At 37.9% G+C, this 19578-nt stretch overlaps 1 protein-coding gene across 1 annotated transcript in view; it reads left to right on the top strand.

The window, feature by feature from the left end:
• Positions 1-19578, top strand: part of LOC110115990 (probable receptor-like protein kinase At2g42960) — a 42637-nt gene that overhangs the window by 8748 nt on the left and 14311 nt on the right. The window contains exons 4-7 of the mRNA XM_020849414.2: positions 722-844; positions 1119-1289; positions 1437-1566; positions 1636-1845. Coding sequence (XP_020705073.1) covers positions 722-844; positions 1119-1289; positions 1437-1566; positions 1636-1845 — 634 coding nt within the window. The remainder of the gene's footprint in view (positions 1-721; positions 845-1118; positions 1290-1436; positions 1567-1635; positions 1846-19578) is intronic.

Raw genomic sequence — 19578 nt, 5'->3', positions numbered from 1 at the left:
ATCTTTCCGACCTCCGTCGCCTGCCGACTACGGTCCTCCTGACTTACATCGCCCGTCGACTACAGTCCTCCGTCGCCAGCTGACTATGGTCCTCCTGATTTACGTCGCCCGTCGACTGTAGTCCTTCTAACAAAGCGGATACGTTGATAGTAGCTCTTTGTATTTACATCATGTAATGTACTCCATAAGATGTACATCAAGCTAAGGCCTTCCCCAAGGAAGGGCCTCATTTGTAATCGACTGCAAATACTAGTGGATTTGTTCAAACTGGGCTAGGCCCCATGGTTTTTCCCCATTTTACAGGGGTTTTCCACGTAAAAATCTTGTTGCTCATAAATGCTAGACCCTCTCTCTTATCTGATTGCGTGACGGATTTTCGTACAATTCTAAGACGTTAAACCATATATTTCTCTACCGCCGCGAATACTCCTGGACGCAACAAGAATATTCTAATTCCGGGAAATAAGCTAAGGTTATATTTCACAAAATATTTTGAGGTAAAATAATATTTTTTCTTATCTTTATTGTCTCCCTTGCCTACTATTCAGAAGGAGGCATATCTAGTAATTTTAACTTTAAACAAAATAGTGAAATCCATGCAACTATGAATGTTGAAGGATTACTATCCAAATCATGTAGAATCTTTATATATTCAGTGATTCTTTTGTGATTTCTCTTTTGATCTTTACGTTTCTTTCTTAATACCATGCTTATATTTCAGGATGCTTGTTTATGAATATGTTAATAATGGGAACCTTGAACAATGGCTTCATGGAGCTTTGCGTCAAAGGGGTTTTCTAACTTGGGAGGCTCGTATCAAGATTCTCCTTGGCACTGCTAAAGCGTAAGTTAGTGTTAGATGTTTTAAATATGTACTTTTTCCATGCTACTCGTACGGGAAACTTTCATTTGTATGTCTTTGACATAAAATTGTGCTCTTTAAACTAGTGACACGATTATCTTTAGCCCTTTTTATTTTTAATTTTTTATAGTCAACACGGGCTGTATAATTTCTAGCCTCCTCGCATGCCTTTTTTATTTTCCAAAATGCACACTTACACTTTGGTTATATCTCAGTTCTGATTTTTCTAATTTGAAGAAACTATAAAATTTTGCAGCTTGGCCTATCTTCATGAAGCAATTGAACCAAAAGTGGTTCATAGGGATATCAAATCCAGCAATATATTAATTGATGTTGAATTTAATGCCAAGGTGTCAGATTTTGGCTTAGCAAAGCTGCTAGGTGCCGGGAAAAGCCATATTACTACTCGAGTTATGGGAACCTTTGGGTGGGCGGCCTATTCCAAATACTTTTATCTTATCTTATGTGATAATCATAAATCTGTGATTGCAGATATTCTAAGAGCTGATTAAATATAATAAGCTTTATCCACTATTCAATCATTTTCTGAATTATCTTACATTTTATTTGATAGCTATGTAGCACCAGAATATGCTAACACTGGACTTCTTAACGAGAAGAGTGACATATATAGCTTTGGAGTTGTTCTATTGGAGGCCATAACTGGAAGGGATCCTGTTGATTATGGTCGTCCTGCAAATGAGGTATATTAATGGCAATTACGTGCACATTCTTTGAAACAATACGTAGTTTAAACTATTGGCTGATTGCAGGTAAATTTAGTGGACTGGCTTAAAATGATGGTTGGTAGCAGGAGATCTGAAGAGGTTGTGGATCCAAGCATACAGGAAAAGCCATCCACTAGAGCTCTCAAGAGAGCCCTTTTAACAGCTTTAAGATGTGTTGATCCTGATTCTGAGAAGAGGCCTAGGATGGGGCAGGTTGTTCGAATGCTAGATTCTGATGACCCAATAACACGTGCGGTATGCACTTTTGTCTCCTTGTTTTCTATCTGCACTTTTCTCTCCTTATTTTATATCTTCTTATGGTGAATTTTAAGGTTTTCTTTTGTAAATAAGAGTTTAGCATACAAACCATTTAATGTTTATTCCTGTTCTCGAAATTGCTTTAAACAAAAATTTCTACATATGCAATACTATGGTTGAAAGTGAACAAATGCACAATGAATAGCAAAAGCTAGACTAAAATCTGTCTCATTAGCTAATTGAGTTAGTTTGAATATGTTGACCTGCAACTGCCGCCCATTCCACTGCACGGACTGAAACCACCCACAAACCCACGACCTCACAAATGCTCCTCACAACAAAACCGAAGGCACAAGCATACCGCAAGCATATGCACACAGAAAAGAAAGATGAAGGATTTGGGAAACTTATAGAGATAGACAAACGAATCCTGATTCGCTCATCCCATTCGCACGCAGCCACTCGACACCGACCTCCCAACTACCGACCGTGCTTCCTTCTCCGAGCCCAAGGCCGACCCGACCTCACCGGTGTTGCAAATTTGGATTCAAAGATTATAATTTTGATGATAACAAACATTCTTGGCATTCTTGTTTTTTTCTACTACTGTTACTGCTGCAGATCTGTTTTGGTTGCCTTGCTTACTAACTTTTCAGGTACACAAGTTCAATTGTAATTCAAACCAACTCAAGATTTGGTAGATTAGGACTGAGTCAGTCCGTAACTTTAATTCCAGTAGTTTTTACTTTTTCTTGAGTCAAATGTAATAAGGTGGATCCTGATGCTAAGTAACCTTGCACATACACTCAGGTGGAAAAATTTTGTTCTAATCATACAGGACGATCCCAGATCATCCTGGACGATTCATTACAATCATGCCTAAATTAGTTAAGTGATTAAATAAATTAATTAAGGTTAGATTAATCGATCATATCATCCTAGATGATCGCAGGATCGTCTTGGACGATCAGTTATAAAAAACCTTAGTTTTCTCATGAATCACTTGGACGTCTCAAACTATGTGCTGGACGATTAGTTATAATACTTCGTTGTCCAGATGATTCTCTTGGACGACTCGAACTATCTTCTGGACGATAATCACTGATTTTGAACTAATCGTATTTGACGATTCAAGTATCAGCCTGGATGATCAATTATATTTCTTCATCGTCCAACATGTATCTCCTGGACGTCCCGAATTATCTGCTGGATGATATGTTTGATTTTGAACTAATCGTACGGGACGATGTCCGCATCGTCCTGGATGATCATAACAATCAATGTGTTCTAATCGTACAGCAGACCCAGATCGTCCAGGTTGGAAGGGATGAATTACACTAATCATACAGGACAATCTTTGACGGCAAGGTAAAAATTAAAAAAAAATTTTAAGACCTTTATAAGATTTCTTGTTTGTTAATAAGAGTATCTTTTGTTGTTGTCCTGACCTGAGAGAGCTTAGAGAAGGAGAGGGAGAGCTTGGGAGAGAGGATCTTATGAGGGAGAGTTTGTGAGGTGTTCACAAAGGTTGGTCCAAGCAAGAATTCAAGTCGTCTTCTCCATTCGTCGTCCTTGGCTCCTTGGTGGCTCTAGGGAGGTCTTCGTCAGCATTAGATCAAGATTTTCTGCCTGCTTCAAGAGGAAGCAAAAGGAGTATAGGTTCTCTACCTCACCGGGGTCGGTGAAAAGGAGTTTGTAAAGGCTTCTCCGCCTTGCTGTGAGAGCAAAAATAGAGTCATTGTATTTTAGTGCAATACTTGGAGGACAGGCTCCAGAGAGTGGACTTAGGTTAAGTTGACCGAATTACTATAAAATATGGTGTGTTCTTTCTATTTTATTCCTGCACTTTATTTTTCACACTTTGATTTCTATGGTTGATTGTATGGTTGAAATCTCTGATTGATTTTGTTAATTGCTTCCACATCAAGCATTAATCTTATTTGTTTTAAAATATTAAAAAAAAGTTTCAAAATGATTTTTGCTTTTTGTTTAAATTTTAAAACTACCAATTCACCTCCTCTTGGTTAACCGCGGGCTAGTTCATAAGAGCTTAACAACCCTAATGAACTTTCAACTGGTTTGCTGTCTCCACTCCAGTCCAACCAGTCGCCAACCTCCATCTATTCCAATGGCCGAACTCGTCGTGCCATAGCCACACCGAATGCCTACGCTCCCTCTGACTTATGCTCCAGCTTGATCTGCCGTTGTGCCCTAAACCTGGGCTAACTAGCCTCCGACTTGCCTTTGTCGTCGACCTCCCGTCGCCTGCACCTCGTTGTCCCAACTCCCGCTGCCTGGTCTCCGACCTTGCCCGATCGGGCTCCTATATATTATTGACGATTGCCGGTTGCAGATTATATATATATATATATTATAAAATAAAATTAAAAATATAGAGAGAGATAGGGAGATTTTCAAATAGGTATCATGGTAGGAGAAATTAGAAGTTCCGGGGTTGATACGGTCCCCCGAAGCCCTCGGCCGACGATTTGATATCGACTGAGTGGATTGAAGACTTGAAATTTCTAGGGTTGATTTGCTCCCCCAAACTCCTCGCTATTGATTTGATCCGGTTGAGTTGAGCCAAAAGGGCAATTGTCCTCCCCAACCTCCCCTCGTAGGGAGAAAATGTCGGGAGGCTGCCAAAATTAAAACTGAACAAAAGGGTACCCTCACACTTTAATCATACTCATCATGGTTTAAAATTGCGCAATAAGAGGCGTGTCTCAGCGTAATTTTGCCCCTTTAAGCCTCAAAGCCTATGCAATGAGTTAAGGATTTGAGGTGTATGCCTCAAGTTTACTAAGACGCGCCTCGCCTCACGGCTGAGAGGCGTTCGCCTCTAAAAAAAAAAACCTAATATATATTTGTTCGGTTCGGACCCCCCAACCCCGCGCGGTCTTCCGTCATTTCCCGAAAACATGTTTTGTCCCTTCTTCTTCAAGTGACCTTTTTCCCTCTTTGTTCGACGTCGGCGTCCTTCCACATTCGCTCTTCGCTTATTGCTTGGAGTTATCTTCTACCGTGAGTTGGGTTGGAGTTATCTTCTACTTCGACCTTTTGCCCTCTTCGTTCGGCGTCTACTTCCTTCCACATTGAGACCGATAGGTATATGCTCGGTACCACTTGGTACAATAATGTTTGGTACCACTAGGTACATGCTCGGTACCGCTCAGTACATGCTCGGTACCACTAGGTGCATACTCGGTACCTAGCCAGTGCATTGCCATAAATATATCTCATACCTCATCGCTGCATTGCCATAAATATTTCTCATACCTCATCGCTGCATTGTCACAAATTGGTCCCATTGTTGTAGACTTCATGGTTGCATTGTCCTATTTCTTTCCTTTCCTTTTTTTTTTTCTTGTGAAAATAATCATAATTTTTACTTCATGGACAATAATAACAATAGCCACATACCCTATGATCTTGCCTCTCTTGAAATTAAGAAATGAAATCTAAATCCAAGAGGAAAGTTGCAAAACATTTATACAAAATTTCGGTTGAATGAAACGACCTATCTAAAGTGCTAATGATTGGTTCACAATGTTTTACAAGAAAAGAAAATTGTGCCACTTACAATGCATAAAAAGATAAGTTTTGCTAGGAGCACTTGGAAAATAATCTATTGTAGGCCCTTGTACTCAAGCTTTCTCATGTATTACCTTCTCTTTGCATGCCTCTCAGATCATGCATTGAGGAGCTATAAATAATTTGATCAAATTTTTTCATAAATCTCAGCAACAAGAAAATAACTACAACAGATGGATTTCAACCACCATAGTTGGCCAAGGAGAAATTCTTATAAAAATGTCCCTCATACTTTGAAAGTTTTCAATCTTCTTTTGTTGCCATCTCATTAATCCATGGGATCCCTATTTGTCTACTCATCAATCGGTGTACAGATGTAATTATTCTAAAATTATTATTCCTTAATTTTGTATGGTTCATATGAGAAGTTATCCTAAGTTTATATAAATACTTCATAAATATTATAATAAAATACACAATCAATTCTCTCCAACTTTTGCCAGCATGTCCCATAGTAATGCAGTTAATGAGTAATCATTTAATTGTTAATTGACGAATCTTACCTCGAATATAAAATTATTTATGGGATTGCACAAGTGGTTAACAACAGTTAGTATCATGTCCTAACCTGTATTCGGTGAAAAACAAAATCAAAATACGACATAGATTACAACGAAACATTCATCCTTGTAGCAAAGCTACCCACCATTAGAATCTTGCTAACCGCAGCTTTATAGAACGGCTGGTCAGTCCAACAACTGGATGTTGCAAATGCATTCCTTCACGAAAATATTCTGGAAACGGCTACACGGTTCAGCCGAAGGGATTCGAAGACTCCACTCATCCTAATCAAGTTTGCCTGCTTAATAAAGCTATATATGGCTTCAAGCAGGCTTCACGATAGTGGTACAATACATTTACATCATATCTGGTCTCTCTTGACTTCGAGCACAACAAATCAGATTCATTTCTATTAATTTTAATGCAGATGCAAGCCAACATATTTCTCCTCATATACGTGGACGATATTCTCATAACATGGGACAATCAAGACGCAATAAAGAAGCTTCTTGATTAGCTCAATCTCAAGTTCGCAATGAAGCACTTAGGCGAAGCCCACTATTTTCTTGGCACACAAATAAAACATCAGGGTCAACAATACTTTCTGTCACAAAAACAAAATGCCTACTCTATCATTTAGCAAGCCAATTTGATCATATGCAACTCGGTATCAAATCCAACATGTACGAAATTAGCTACCATTTTTCAAGACAATTCGGTCATCTCCGATCCTAGCACCTATAGGAAACTAACATGATCGCTACAATACTTGACTCTTACCTCTCCTGACATTGCTTATAGTGTAAACTTGCTCTCTCAGCATATGCATGATCCCCTTCCACAACATACATACCTTCTAAAAAGGCTTCTTCGCTACATTAAAGGTACTATTGACTATGGTTTACCAATTACAAAAAGCAATCTGACTCTTCAATCCTTCTCCGATTTAGATTGGGTTGGGGATCCTATTTCAAGAAAATCTACATCGGGGGGTGCTTTTCTTTTTTGGGCAACACGTTAATCTCTTGGAGGGTTAAAAAACAATATACAGTGGCCAGATTGTCCACAGAATTGAAGTATAGAGCACTTGCGGCTCTCACAGTAGATATTATCTGTCTTAAAAGAGTTATGGCTGATTTTGGTATAAATTCAGATCAACCGACATATCTGTTTTGTAACAATACTTCTGCTATCGCACTAGCAAACAACCCGATATTTTATGCCCGAACAAAGCATATAGAGATTGATCAGCGTTTCGTTCCTGATCATATCAACAACAACAACATTCGTCTGCTTCCAATTAGCACTATTGATCAAATAGCCAACATCTTCACCAATCTTTTATCAACACCAAGATTTCTTCAGCTTCGACTCAAACTAAGTGTCATACAAGATCCATCAGTTTGCATGGGGATATTAAAGAATAAAGAATAATATATATTTATATCAAACACTATGACATACTTGTAATATATCTTATCTCTATGACATAAAATGGCTGGTAGCAGAAAGCCTATATATAGTCTGCACTAGTGTAAGTAAAGGACATGAAATAAACATCTCTTCTTCTCCCTCTTGTCATCTGTCTTTCTCATCGGTTCTATTCAAGAACCGGTTGCTCTTCAAGAACCTGCTGCTCTTCAGATATCCTATTTTAATTCACATTTTTGATAGTCTTATTTAGCACAAGATATTGATGTGTGCATCTGACTGATAATACATACCAAATTTTCTTTTATAGTGTGAAATTTAACTATTGCTGAAATTTTATATTCACTAGTGATTTTTGTGTGTATTTTAGATTTTGTTTGCTTTCGAATTAATTTTTTGAATCAAAGTGGGTTTCTTAATTTTACATTAAAAAAACTGATTTTGTTGAAGTTAAGAGTTGTAATATGTAGAATATTATTTTTTTTGTTGTCATTGTCCATTTTATCTTAAATTGCATTGCTTATTTTAAACCTTTAACCACCATCTTATATCATCTCTTGTTCAATGTTTGATATTATGGGCTTTTAGGCTATATGACACCCATCATTTTCTTTCACATATGATTATTCAAAGAATACTTATTTAATCTATGCTGATAGAACAAAGGATTCTTTTAGAATTCAATCTAGGAACCTCTTTAAATATTTTTCTGCACATTCATTTATATGTTTTCCCAGATTGCTTAGATTCACTGAATAGGTCTTGTAAACATTAAATTCAAAGTGGCTTGTTATTGACATGTACCTAAAATTCTCTAGTTTTAATTAGACGTCAATAATTTTATTTTATAAACTTCTATTATTAAACATTATTTGATATTTAGGGGCCATTTGGTTGCAAGTATTTAATATAGACATATTTCAAATGCAGTCTAAATTTGATATACTATATTTTAATATCTAATTATTGTTTGGTTGATCATAAAATAAAGCCACGAAATTCATTTTGTGTTTGGTTGGATACAAATGAAAATCATTTATAGGGCATAGACATACCAATTACAGGGATGATGCAAACGGAAGGGACAACACAACGGTAGAAATGCACTGTGGTGGGTCATGGGGTTAATCTTAGGCATAGTTGAAGGTGTGGGGTTTGCTAATGGGGTAGTAGGTACATGGCAGGGTCCTAAGTGGTGATAAGGTTGCAAAGCACAAATGTCACGGGTTCACGTGGGAGCTTGTTGTTGCATACAGCTTGCAGTGAGGTCGACACCTACTTTGTGAGCAATGTATATCAAATTTGCCTGATTTGACCAAATTTTAAATGCACCAAAAATAGGCTAATGGGGGATTTCAAATTATCTAAATGTTATTTTGTATTTGTTTTTATTGCAACCAAATACCTAAAATCCTCAAATGCTCTTGTATTTGTTTTATGGTACACCCATAATACACTTGATCAAATAGCCATTTAATATATTTAATTCACATAAGAACAATAATATGTTATTTTAAAATATTGCAGTGGAATATATACATTTTTTGGGAATATTGAGGGCCAAGACCCAAAAATTCATTGACTTATAAAGAGAGAGTTATTATGGCAGCTATGATGCACCGACACGTCGACACAGACACGACACGACACGGACACAGCATTTTTTAAAGATATAGGACACGGGTGTTGCGTGGACACGGCATAATAATTTTTTAATATAATATATATAACTTTTTTTTTTTGAGGGAAATGCAATATTGCATTAAGCAAAAAAGAAAACAAATACAATCAAGAGAGTCCTAAAGCATCACATTCCTCCTTCAAACAAAACAAGAATTTAGGAGGAATACCATCCTCAAGAAGATCATTCCAAATGAAAGATCTTTCTAAAGCAATAAAAGCACATATATCAGCTAATTTGTTCTTACATCTATTAGCTAAAGAGAAAACAACTTGATTAAAATTTAGCAATAAAGCTAAATTTTCATCAATTTTCTTACTAACCTTCCAATCCTTCATCGATTTTTGAAGCATCTTCATGATATTGAAGTTATCTCCCTCAATGATGATTCCTTGAGCTTCAAACATCCATTCCTTCACAACATATTTCAGATAGACGATAGCCAATAGCTCTAACTGAGCAATATCCTAGTGAAAACATCTAGTTCCGAAAGCTCCCAGAAATCTGCCATTTCCGTCTCTAGCAACACCTCCAATACCAGCTAAATTATTACCTTTAAGAGCAGCATCCACATTTATTTTTATCCAACCGGTTGGAGGAGGATACCAAGGAAGAAACAGCGTATGCTGATTAGCATCCCAGTTTTCCAGTTGAATATTAAGAAAATTATTCTTCACAACATAAGAAATTGCATTTGCTGCTATCACATTGTTAGAATCTTCAATTTCCCCATGTACCAACTTGCATCTACTTTTCCAAACCAGAAAAACAACAGAACAGAAGATATTTGCACTACATATATCCTTATTCATTAAACTGTGAAGACCATCTTTGCATTCCTTGAAATCTTTATACAATGGGATAGGAAATCCCCACTTATTCAGCACCATGATAACCTCCCGAATTTTACAACAGTTACCAACAAGGTGATTGTAATCCTCAATGTCTTCACAGCCTCTCGGACATCCAGCGAATGTGCTCAATTTCCTCTTCACCAGGAAAGAATTAGAAGGAACAGCCTTCATACATAGCCTCCACCAAAAGAACTATTTTCGGGTTTAACTTCAGTTTTTTTAACCAGTTCCAATGATCTCTTTCAATTTCATGATTCAAAGTGGCTTCAAAAGCCAAAGCTGTAACAGTTTTTCCAGAAAACTTGTTATTCAATTCCAACACATCACATTCTCTATTTACGTTTATCGGAATTTTGGAAATAAGGCTCATCAGCTGATCACCAAAAGACTCCTTGAGAACATCAAGATTCCAGGATCCATTAGAAATAAAACATTTCAGTTTGAAATCTGAAATATTTTGAATATTAACGAACGTAGGCCAAGAAGAAATACATTTATCCAAAATCCAAGAATCATTCACCCAATTAATAGAACTCCCATTAGAAATGCTCCATCTAACAATGCTTTTAAGGAATTTAGCTCCCATGGTAATAATCTTCCAAGTAGATGAACTTCCACCCTTCACCGAATAAGACCAAAGATCACCACCATACTTTGCTCTAAGAATTTGATTTAACAAAGAGTGAGGCTTCATATAAAAATTCCAAGCTAATTTGGCTCTTAGAGGACCAACTCTTGAAACAGCAGAAAACAAACCCCTTCCGCCAACTGCCTTTGGCTTACAGAGCAGCTCCCATGAAGCATAGTGAATTCCTGCATTCCCATTATTTTTGCTCCAAAGAAAACCTCTACACATCTTATCAAATTCCTTAAGAATACTCAAAGGAACCAAATATAGTGTAGACAAAAATTGGGGTAAAGAGAGAAAAGCTGATTTTACTAAAACCAATTTACCTTCTAGTGAAATGCATTTTTTCCCCCAAGTATTGAGCCTATTTTTAGCAGCATCCAACAAAATCTGAAAATCTGAAGCCACCATCCTCTTGAGTGTCATCTTTACTCCTTGGTAATTGATTTCCTTCACCACTTTAAACTTGAGCCTCTTAATAATCTTCTTCTGAATGCAACTATTAGTGTGTTTCCCAAACATTATCATAGACTTTAAGTTATTAACTTTCTGTCCAGTCCAATCACAATAATTGGAAATGATCTTCTTTAATTCCTTAACCTCTTTGTATTTAGCCTCCGCAAATAATAAAATATCATCAGCATAGAGTAAATGAGATACTCTAGGAGCCAAAGGAGAAATAGAAATACCCTTACCATCTCTTCTAGCTATCAAAGCATCCGACAAAATCTGAGAGCATAAAATGAATAAAACTGGCGACAAAAGACAACCTTGTCTAAAGCCACAATTACCATCTATCCATCCAGACTTTTTCCCATTTATAAGAATACAAAATTTAGGATTGATGACACATTGTATGATAAGATCCAAAAATTTTGTAGGGAAATTAAAGTTAGAAAGAGCTTGCCTTAAAGTATTCCAACCCATACTATATCATAAGCTTGTTCCATGTCAAGCTTGATTGCAAACAAACCACTTCTAGCTTTGGACCATCTAAATTTACTGAAAACCACTTGAGCCAACAACACATGATCTGAAAGGAAACGTCCTCTCACAAAAGCCGCCTGATCATTTGAAATGATTTTATGAATGACTTTCTCCATTCTATTGAGTAGAATTTTAGCAATCAGTTTGTAAACAGTCAAACAAAGACTAATTGGTCTATAGTGGACAGGTTCTTGAGGATTTTTAATCTTGGGAATCAAAACAATCATAGTTTCCTTCCAAGATTCATCCATGTTTCATGAGATAAAAAATTGTTTCACAGCAAGCCATATATCCTCTTTGATAATTTCCCAAAAATCTTTGATGAATGAGAAAGAAATCCCATCAACTCCAGGTGAGATATTCCTCTTAGAGCTATCTACCACCAACTGGAGTTCATCCTGACAGAAATCTGCCTCCAGCAATCTCTGATCTTCCACATTAAGAACACTAGAAGGATTCGGCCACCCTTCTAAATTACATTCCCTGAACTTCCACTTGAGTCTGAAAAAATCTGTAATGGTTTTCTGAATTTCAGATTCATCCTCCGAATACTACCATTTCCAGATTTTATATGGCTGATCCAGTTTGAGCTACGCCTAGCATTAGCAAACGTATGAAAGAAAGAGGAATTACAATTACCTTCCTCCATCCATTTAGTTTTGGCTCTTTGCCTCCACCAAGTATTGATCCTAGCCAAAGTAATGTTGAGTTCATTAATTTTAAATCTCAAAATCTGCATCCTTTCCATAGATAACTCCCCTTCAAATTCTTCCAATTGGATTTCCAATATCTCCTCTTTCAACAAATCTCTTAAAGCATTTAAACCCTTAAACTTGGCTTTGCTCCAGTTGAAAAGTGCTTTCAAACTTCTCTTGAACTTAACATTCAGAATATTTGCCGGATCTCCTATACCATTTCTTTTCCAAATGCTTTTAACTAACGCAGATGCACCATAATACGATGCCCAAACTTCTTCATACCTGATCATTTTTTTGCTATGCACCAAAGGTTTAAAAACCTCTAAAAAAATCGGACAATGATCCGATGCCACACGAGACAAGTGTTTCACAAGAGCAATTTGAATATGATTCATAGCAATGGTATTAATAAGGCATCTATCAAGCTTCTCAAGAATGCGAGCTCCACCATTCTTATTATTGCACCATGTAAACTTTGGCCCCATAGACTTCACCTCATGCAAATCATTACTAATCATGAAATTAGTAAAATCTTTAGATCCTTGATTGACTAAAAATTTCTTCCCTCTCTTTTCGTCATGAGAAATAATGCAATTGAAATCACCCCCAACTATAAAAGGAAGATCACTAGAACAATACTTCTCTAGATCAGTCCACAGCCTCCTTCTAATATGAGCAACATTACTTCCATAAACTGAAGCAACCACCCAGCTGCCCTTCCCTGCCACAGTAAGCTTCCCCACAATCATCTGAGATGAAGCTTCCAGGACTGAAAATATGGCTGTCTGTCCTCCATAAAACCATCAAACCTCCTGATAGTCCAGCAAATGGCACCTGATAAAAATCCCAATGAACGCCAAGTGACTTCAACAGAAGACAGTCATCCATCACTTTGATCTTTGTTTCCAATAATCCCACAAAAAATACACCAAAATCTTTGACAACTTCTTTAAGATATAGAGAAGCTTCCACCTTCTTGGCTCCTCTACAATTCCAAAAAAGAAAAGAAGAAATTTAATTAGATAAGGGGGAAGGACCCCCAACCTTTTTTACCTTGCCTCCATCCATCTTCCTATGACGAAGAATAATATTCCCTGACCCAAGAGATTTGAGTTCCTTAGCCAACTTAGCTTTCTTCTTGAAGGATTGATTCCCTTTTTTACCACTTAAAGTGATAACCACTTCCCTATCCTTTCCATTAGAAAAAAACAGGGTCAAGTTTTCCACTATGCTCCCTTGCAATAACAGGAGATAATATTTCTCCTTCTTCTTCACAATCACAGTTTAAAGAATCATTAATTTGGGCCAGCATATCAAATCTGTTATTCACTTCCACTGCTCCAGAGATTTTAATATTCTTCTCCTCCAGACATTTAGCAGATGGGCTAGATCTCCTTTGAATAGCCTCTGTTTCACCATTGTCCTTTACTGTAGCTTTAGACATCAATGCTTTATCTGTCTCAACATTAAGTTGATCATCAGATTTTGAATCAACTCCCACATTAGATTTCCCTTGCACAGCATTGCTAGTTCTAGGAACATAAATCCTCTTCAAATTGAAATGATTTTTCTTGATACCCAGACTACTTTTAAAAGCCGTCTTCACTCTTCTCAATTTCCCATTTTGGACCCTTACCCAAGGATTGATCTTTGCATTCTCCATCTCATTTTTTCCAATAACATCTTTCTGCAATTCAATTTTGCTTCCAGTAAACTCTCCATTCTGCACCAATTTAGAACCCATTTCTGTTTTTAGCTTCCCTTCTCCACACTCCTTAACTAGAATGGCCAATTCTATCACAATCCGAGCAGATTTTGGAAAGACCTTCATATTCCACTTTTTGAAAAAATTTACCAGCAGATCCTTTTACCCAAACTCCCTTTGGAAGCTTCATATCAAGAGGAATTTTAATACATATTCTAGCGAACTCCCTTCTACTACATTGAGACATTCCCATCCAGTAAATATGGCTTACCAATGCAAATGTTAATTTCATCCCAGCATTGTAGAGGTAAATTGGGTAGCTGAATCCAAACAGGTGAAGAAACACCTTTTAGAGAAAGAGGATCAAAATTCACAGACCATTTATCCAAGCCTATCACATTACCTCTTATCCACCAAGGACCTCCTGATAGAACACAATTAACAGCTTCAATATCTTCAAACGAGCATAATATCCATCCAAGGCCTAAACCTATAATATGAAATTTCCCAAACTTCTCCCATTGCCTCCTTAATTCCATACTTATCACATGAAAAAGAATTTCTTCACCAAAAATCTTCACCACAATAGCTCTTTCCAGCCTTTTAACATTTTCCTTTCAGAATTTAGAATAACCATATTTCCATCAACCGATAAGCAATCTCCCAGGTCCAAGTTGACAACATTAATGTCTGGTTTTTTCCTCCAAGCTGAATTCATCCAAACATTATTCTTCTGCCCTTTCACTCCTTCGATCAGATTCTTTCCCGACACAATCTGGAAATCCTCATTCGACTTTGAATTTATATGAGGAGGCAATTCAGCATTCACCTCCTTCGCATCTCTAGCACCGCTTCCGAAACAGACTTCCAGCTTCTTAGGAGAAGATTTCGAAGAAAGGCCATCAATATCAAAGAAAGCTTTCACACCTTTTGAAGACGAAGCATCCAGTTCTTCCTCCTGCAGATTTAACTTTCCATTTACACCACCAGGGGAGATAGACACAGCCTAGTTTAGGACATCATCCCTGACTATCTGATTCAGGACATCTCCAACGATAACCTCTTTCCCTTTGCCAGGAACATGAATTAATGATTCCTTGAGATCCAGCAAACCACCCTCCTTAATCACCAGTGGCTTATTTACAAAACTCTTAAAATTTTTGTTGAAACCATCCAAGATCTTGGATCCGCCATTAAAGACCTCTGAAGGATCAAGAACCGGAACAGAGATTCCATTTCTATAATTCTTCCAAGCTTCCGGAGGAATAAGACGTCGATGATCCATCGTCGTCTCTCAGAGCCGACGAACAGCCGGAGTACCGGCCAAATCTGCCACCGCCGACTCAAAATTTCAAAAAATCAGAACTTCTCTCGAAATCCTCCAAAAAAAAAAAAAACTACAACTCCTGAGTCATTCATAAGATAACTTAAGATGACATTATATTAAAGATGACATTATATTAAAAAAACATATATAACTTAAGATGACATTATATTAAAAATGATAAGCAATAGTAAATCAATTTCATGATAACTTGTTTAGCTTATAACATAAAGATGTTTAGTACAAAATGTCTAGCACAACCACAAAAATATAAGCAAAAAAATATTTAGTACAACATGAAGGTCCAACTACTCAATAAAGGGAATGATAGAATTAGATTCAGAGGTTGATCTTTGGCCTTCAAAATCATCATCATTGAATATCATTGCTTCCAACTCTGGTTCATCTAGAGAAAGATTTACAACCTCCTATAATCCCATATCATCAAGGCACTCAAACTCATCTTCAGCAACATCCCACATCTTATTATTACATGTCATATAAAGTGAGGTTTTCCTTGATAGAAGACGAAGATTTATATTCCTCCTAAATCATAATGGATATTCTCTATTTGAACTACTATCCTTCAGCATTGAAATTATAATTGATATGAAGTAAAATCAAAATATCTCAATAGTAAGATAACATGAATACAACAATATACCGGTCTGTTGGGAGTCCAAGGGGGCGCTACCCCTTGGCGGGGTTCGACCTTCCAGGGTAAGAGTAATTTTGAAGTTCTGCTTGTTTTTAAAGTTAGTAAGTTATTTGTATGGAAAGATACCGAGCGGTACCGAGCATGTACCTAGCAGTACCGAGCATGTACTGAGTGGTACCGAGCATGTACTAAGCGGTACCGAGCTTGCACCTAGCGGTACCAAGCATGTATTGAGCGGTATCGAGCATTTACATTAGCTTTTTTTTGGTAAGTTTCAAAAAACAACAAATAATATTTCAGGCATCGAGAGTCAGGCATCGATGTCATTTATCAGTCACCGAGAGATGAGATGAAAATATCTTCACTGCCAAAAAGAAATTAAAATGAGAGTATTCGATGATTGAGTATTAAGTGCAGAGTTGATATGGTGTTGTGGATAGAAAATAAGAAATTTAATTTAAATCCTGCAAAATACAAGAAATTATATTTAAAAAAATTCATAAAATATTTAAGATACGCGTGTCGGACACGTGTGTCTAATTTGCATTTAATATTTTTTAATCAGACACGTTTTTGGCGTGTCTGACACGTGTCGGAGGAGTGTCGGACGAGTGTCGTGTCGGACACGGTGTCGGATACTGCACGCATCTTTGAGAAGTGTCGGTGCATCATAGTATGGCAGAAGCCACCAGGCAACATAATGGTTAAAATAAAGAAACTATTGAGCTGAAAACAAAAACCTATAAAACTTTTAAGCTCAATATGGGAATTGGGAAAGAAGAACACTACAAACTGTGGGCTCCGAAAATTCGGCCCCGGCCTCCGCTCGCTATGCTTTTTTCTTTTTATTTGGCGAGGGAGTTTTAATGGATAAGTTCCGGGGTAAATTTTGGAAGGAAGATGGGTTTGTAGATAAGACACTACCCAGAGATTTCGCCCTCATTTTGCGAGGACTTTATGATCTGAGTTCTGGTTTCCTATAGGCGCAAGCCCCTATAGTTAATTACCCCTCTCGATCACGAGAGAGAACTTTCGATTAAGGCTAGTCATCAATCAGATACGTAGAGATACATGTTATCTGGCATATAGTAGCAGCACTAGGTATAGGGATTGGAGAATTTGGAGATTTCGATATTTAAAAATAGAAATTTCCATCATCTTTCACTTAAAGCGGATGGTGGGGGAGTGGATGATAGACCCGATCAAGATCCCATGGTTTCGTCGTCCCGGGCCATCGTGGTCCCTGGTCTACTTAGTCAGAGGAGGTAGTCGACCCAACCTGATAGAAGGATCCTTGTCGGCAGCCATGGGTTGCTTCGTCCAAGGGGACCTTGTAGACCTGGGTTGGATGTTTGTCTATGGGGACAATTTTAAATCCAGCTTAGCTAGCAGAGAGCTTTGTGCCCTATCAATCATATCCTATTGATTCATATCTCAAGGATTTGATGCCAATAAGGAACGTATTGGCTCTGGCCATAACCGGTATTTCGTGGTGCCATTTGACGACAAAATCACTCGATTCAGAGGGCCCCGGGTCTTCATAACCGTTTATCGTGCGGTGCCATTTGGCGGCAGACCGTCGGTCAGAGGACACGTACCACGTCCTTACTGGCAAGAGATTATTTGAGAATGGATCCTAGTGATATTTTCGACTAGGCATTTGGCTCTTTGTGAGCTAGAGTAAATTTTGATTTGTCCACCCCCACAAACTGTTGCGGAGGATGGATTTGACTTTAAGTGATTGATGGATTTATTTCAAATTTAAATATCTGTGGAATTTAAGATTTTTGGATTTTGGGTTTTGGGTGGAGCTTGGATTTGAATGGACTTTTGGGAGACATTTAAAAGTATTTTGTGAACCCCTCCGGTTGAGATCTGCATTCAACACGGCCATCATCAGGGTGACCTCAAGGTCACTTAAAAAATATTTGAATTTTGTAGAAGTTTGAGGGCATTTTGAAATAATTTTGTGAACCCCTCCGGTTGAGATCTGGCATTCGACACGGTCATCATCGGGTTTTTGGGTCATTTCCATTTGATTGAACTTGTCGACCTATCACTTAACGATAGGGGATCGGTTTCTCGTAGGCTTATGCCTTCGTTCATAAATTTTTCTTTGTTGAAGGCCTGAAGCCGAATATGAATGTCACAAAATAATATTTCGGTCAACTTCATGACCGTATATTATCCGATATCATTCGACCCTGTCTACTCCTATTTATCTACTTAGGAGGATCAGGTTTCATAGGCTTTATGCCTTTGTTTGTGAATTTTCTTGATTGTAGGCCTTGAAGGCCTAATATGAATGTATTGAAACAAATACACTAGTCGCCACAACTGTGTATTCGTTTAAAGGTTCGAACCCTGTCGACTTCTATTGGTTCGTATAGAAGGATCAGGTTCGAACTAAAATTCACTTATCGACCCGCGCAGCATCCTTAGGCGTCACGTGTGTACCAACAACACACTCGCCGGGGCCCATGCGAGTCGAGATTATATTTTCCCCTTTAGTGTACCTATGTGTATACAATTTATAGTGCACGTGCAAGGGTACTTTGAAATAATTATAGTTGTGCAGATAATTATCATTTGGATGCACACAACTTTTCATTTAAGAGCTTATTACACGCCTTCTATCCGCTAGTACCAGTGTTGCGGATCCGGTGGCGTTGCGTTATAGATTGTAGACGCCTTCTGTCTGCTTGTATGAGTGTTGCAGATCCGGTGGCGGTGCGTTATAGATTGTAGACGCCTTCTGTCTGCTTGCATGAGTGTTGCAGATCCGGTGGCGTGGTGTCTTGATTTGACTCCCCCTTTCTCATTCACCGGGGAATTCTTCTGGACTTTGGGGTCAATGATTGCTGATCTGGAAAGAATTCCTTTTAGGATATTCGGTACAGTGGATTTGTTATTTCTGGTGTTCGTGGGCACCAGAACTGTTTTCTTCTTAAGTATAGAACTAAGAGGAGGCTTTGGAACACTAGGAAATTTGGTTCTAATTTGTTCAAGCATTTACTCCCTTATGTCAGAGGGTGTCCTTTTTTTGGTATATCGAGTTGCCCTTGTACTTGATGTACTTGAAGATCTTGATCACCATTATCGTAGGTGATATTCGTACTTGTGTCCACAGTGGTTCGCTATGCTTGCGATGTACCCACTGTTGTTATCCATAAGTATTCATTCGCACGGGACCGCTGCATCTATTACGAGCTCTTAAGAGTATTCGTAGAAGAGTGATTGTTGCCTATATCGTATCCACCTTCTACCAATCTCAGGTGGGATTTGTTGGGTTGCATTTGTTTGTAGGAATGGGTCCTTAGTTGCCGATCTCCAGTATTACCATCTCAATCAACAGACACTTGTTTGAATTGGAGATCATATTGGCACATATGGCAGTCGTATATGAACTCTGCCAATATAGTTTATTTAACATCGTAGGAATCGTCATGGGAGATACTTGTACTTGCGCCCACAGTGGTTCGTTGTGCATACGACATACATACTGTTGTTATCCACAAGCGACTTGTACATATTTACGGGAACCCATTGTAGCCACTACGAGCTCCTGGAACTGTTCGTAGGAGACCCATTGTTGCCTACATCATGCCTACCTATCACCAATCTCAGGTGGGTTTTTGTATATTTGCATTTGTTTGTAGGTCGTAGGTT

This window comes from Dendrobium catenatum, unplaced genomic scaffold (genome assembly GCF_001605985.2).
Source record: "Dendrobium catenatum unplaced genomic scaffold, ASM160598v2 fragScaff_scaffold_1024, whole genome shotgun sequence".
Classification (NCBI taxonomy): domain Eukaryota; kingdom Viridiplantae; phylum Streptophyta; class Magnoliopsida; order Asparagales; family Orchidaceae; genus Dendrobium; species Dendrobium catenatum.
Note: the sequence above shows the minus strand (reverse complement) of the source record. Positions and strands in the feature narration are given on the sequence as shown.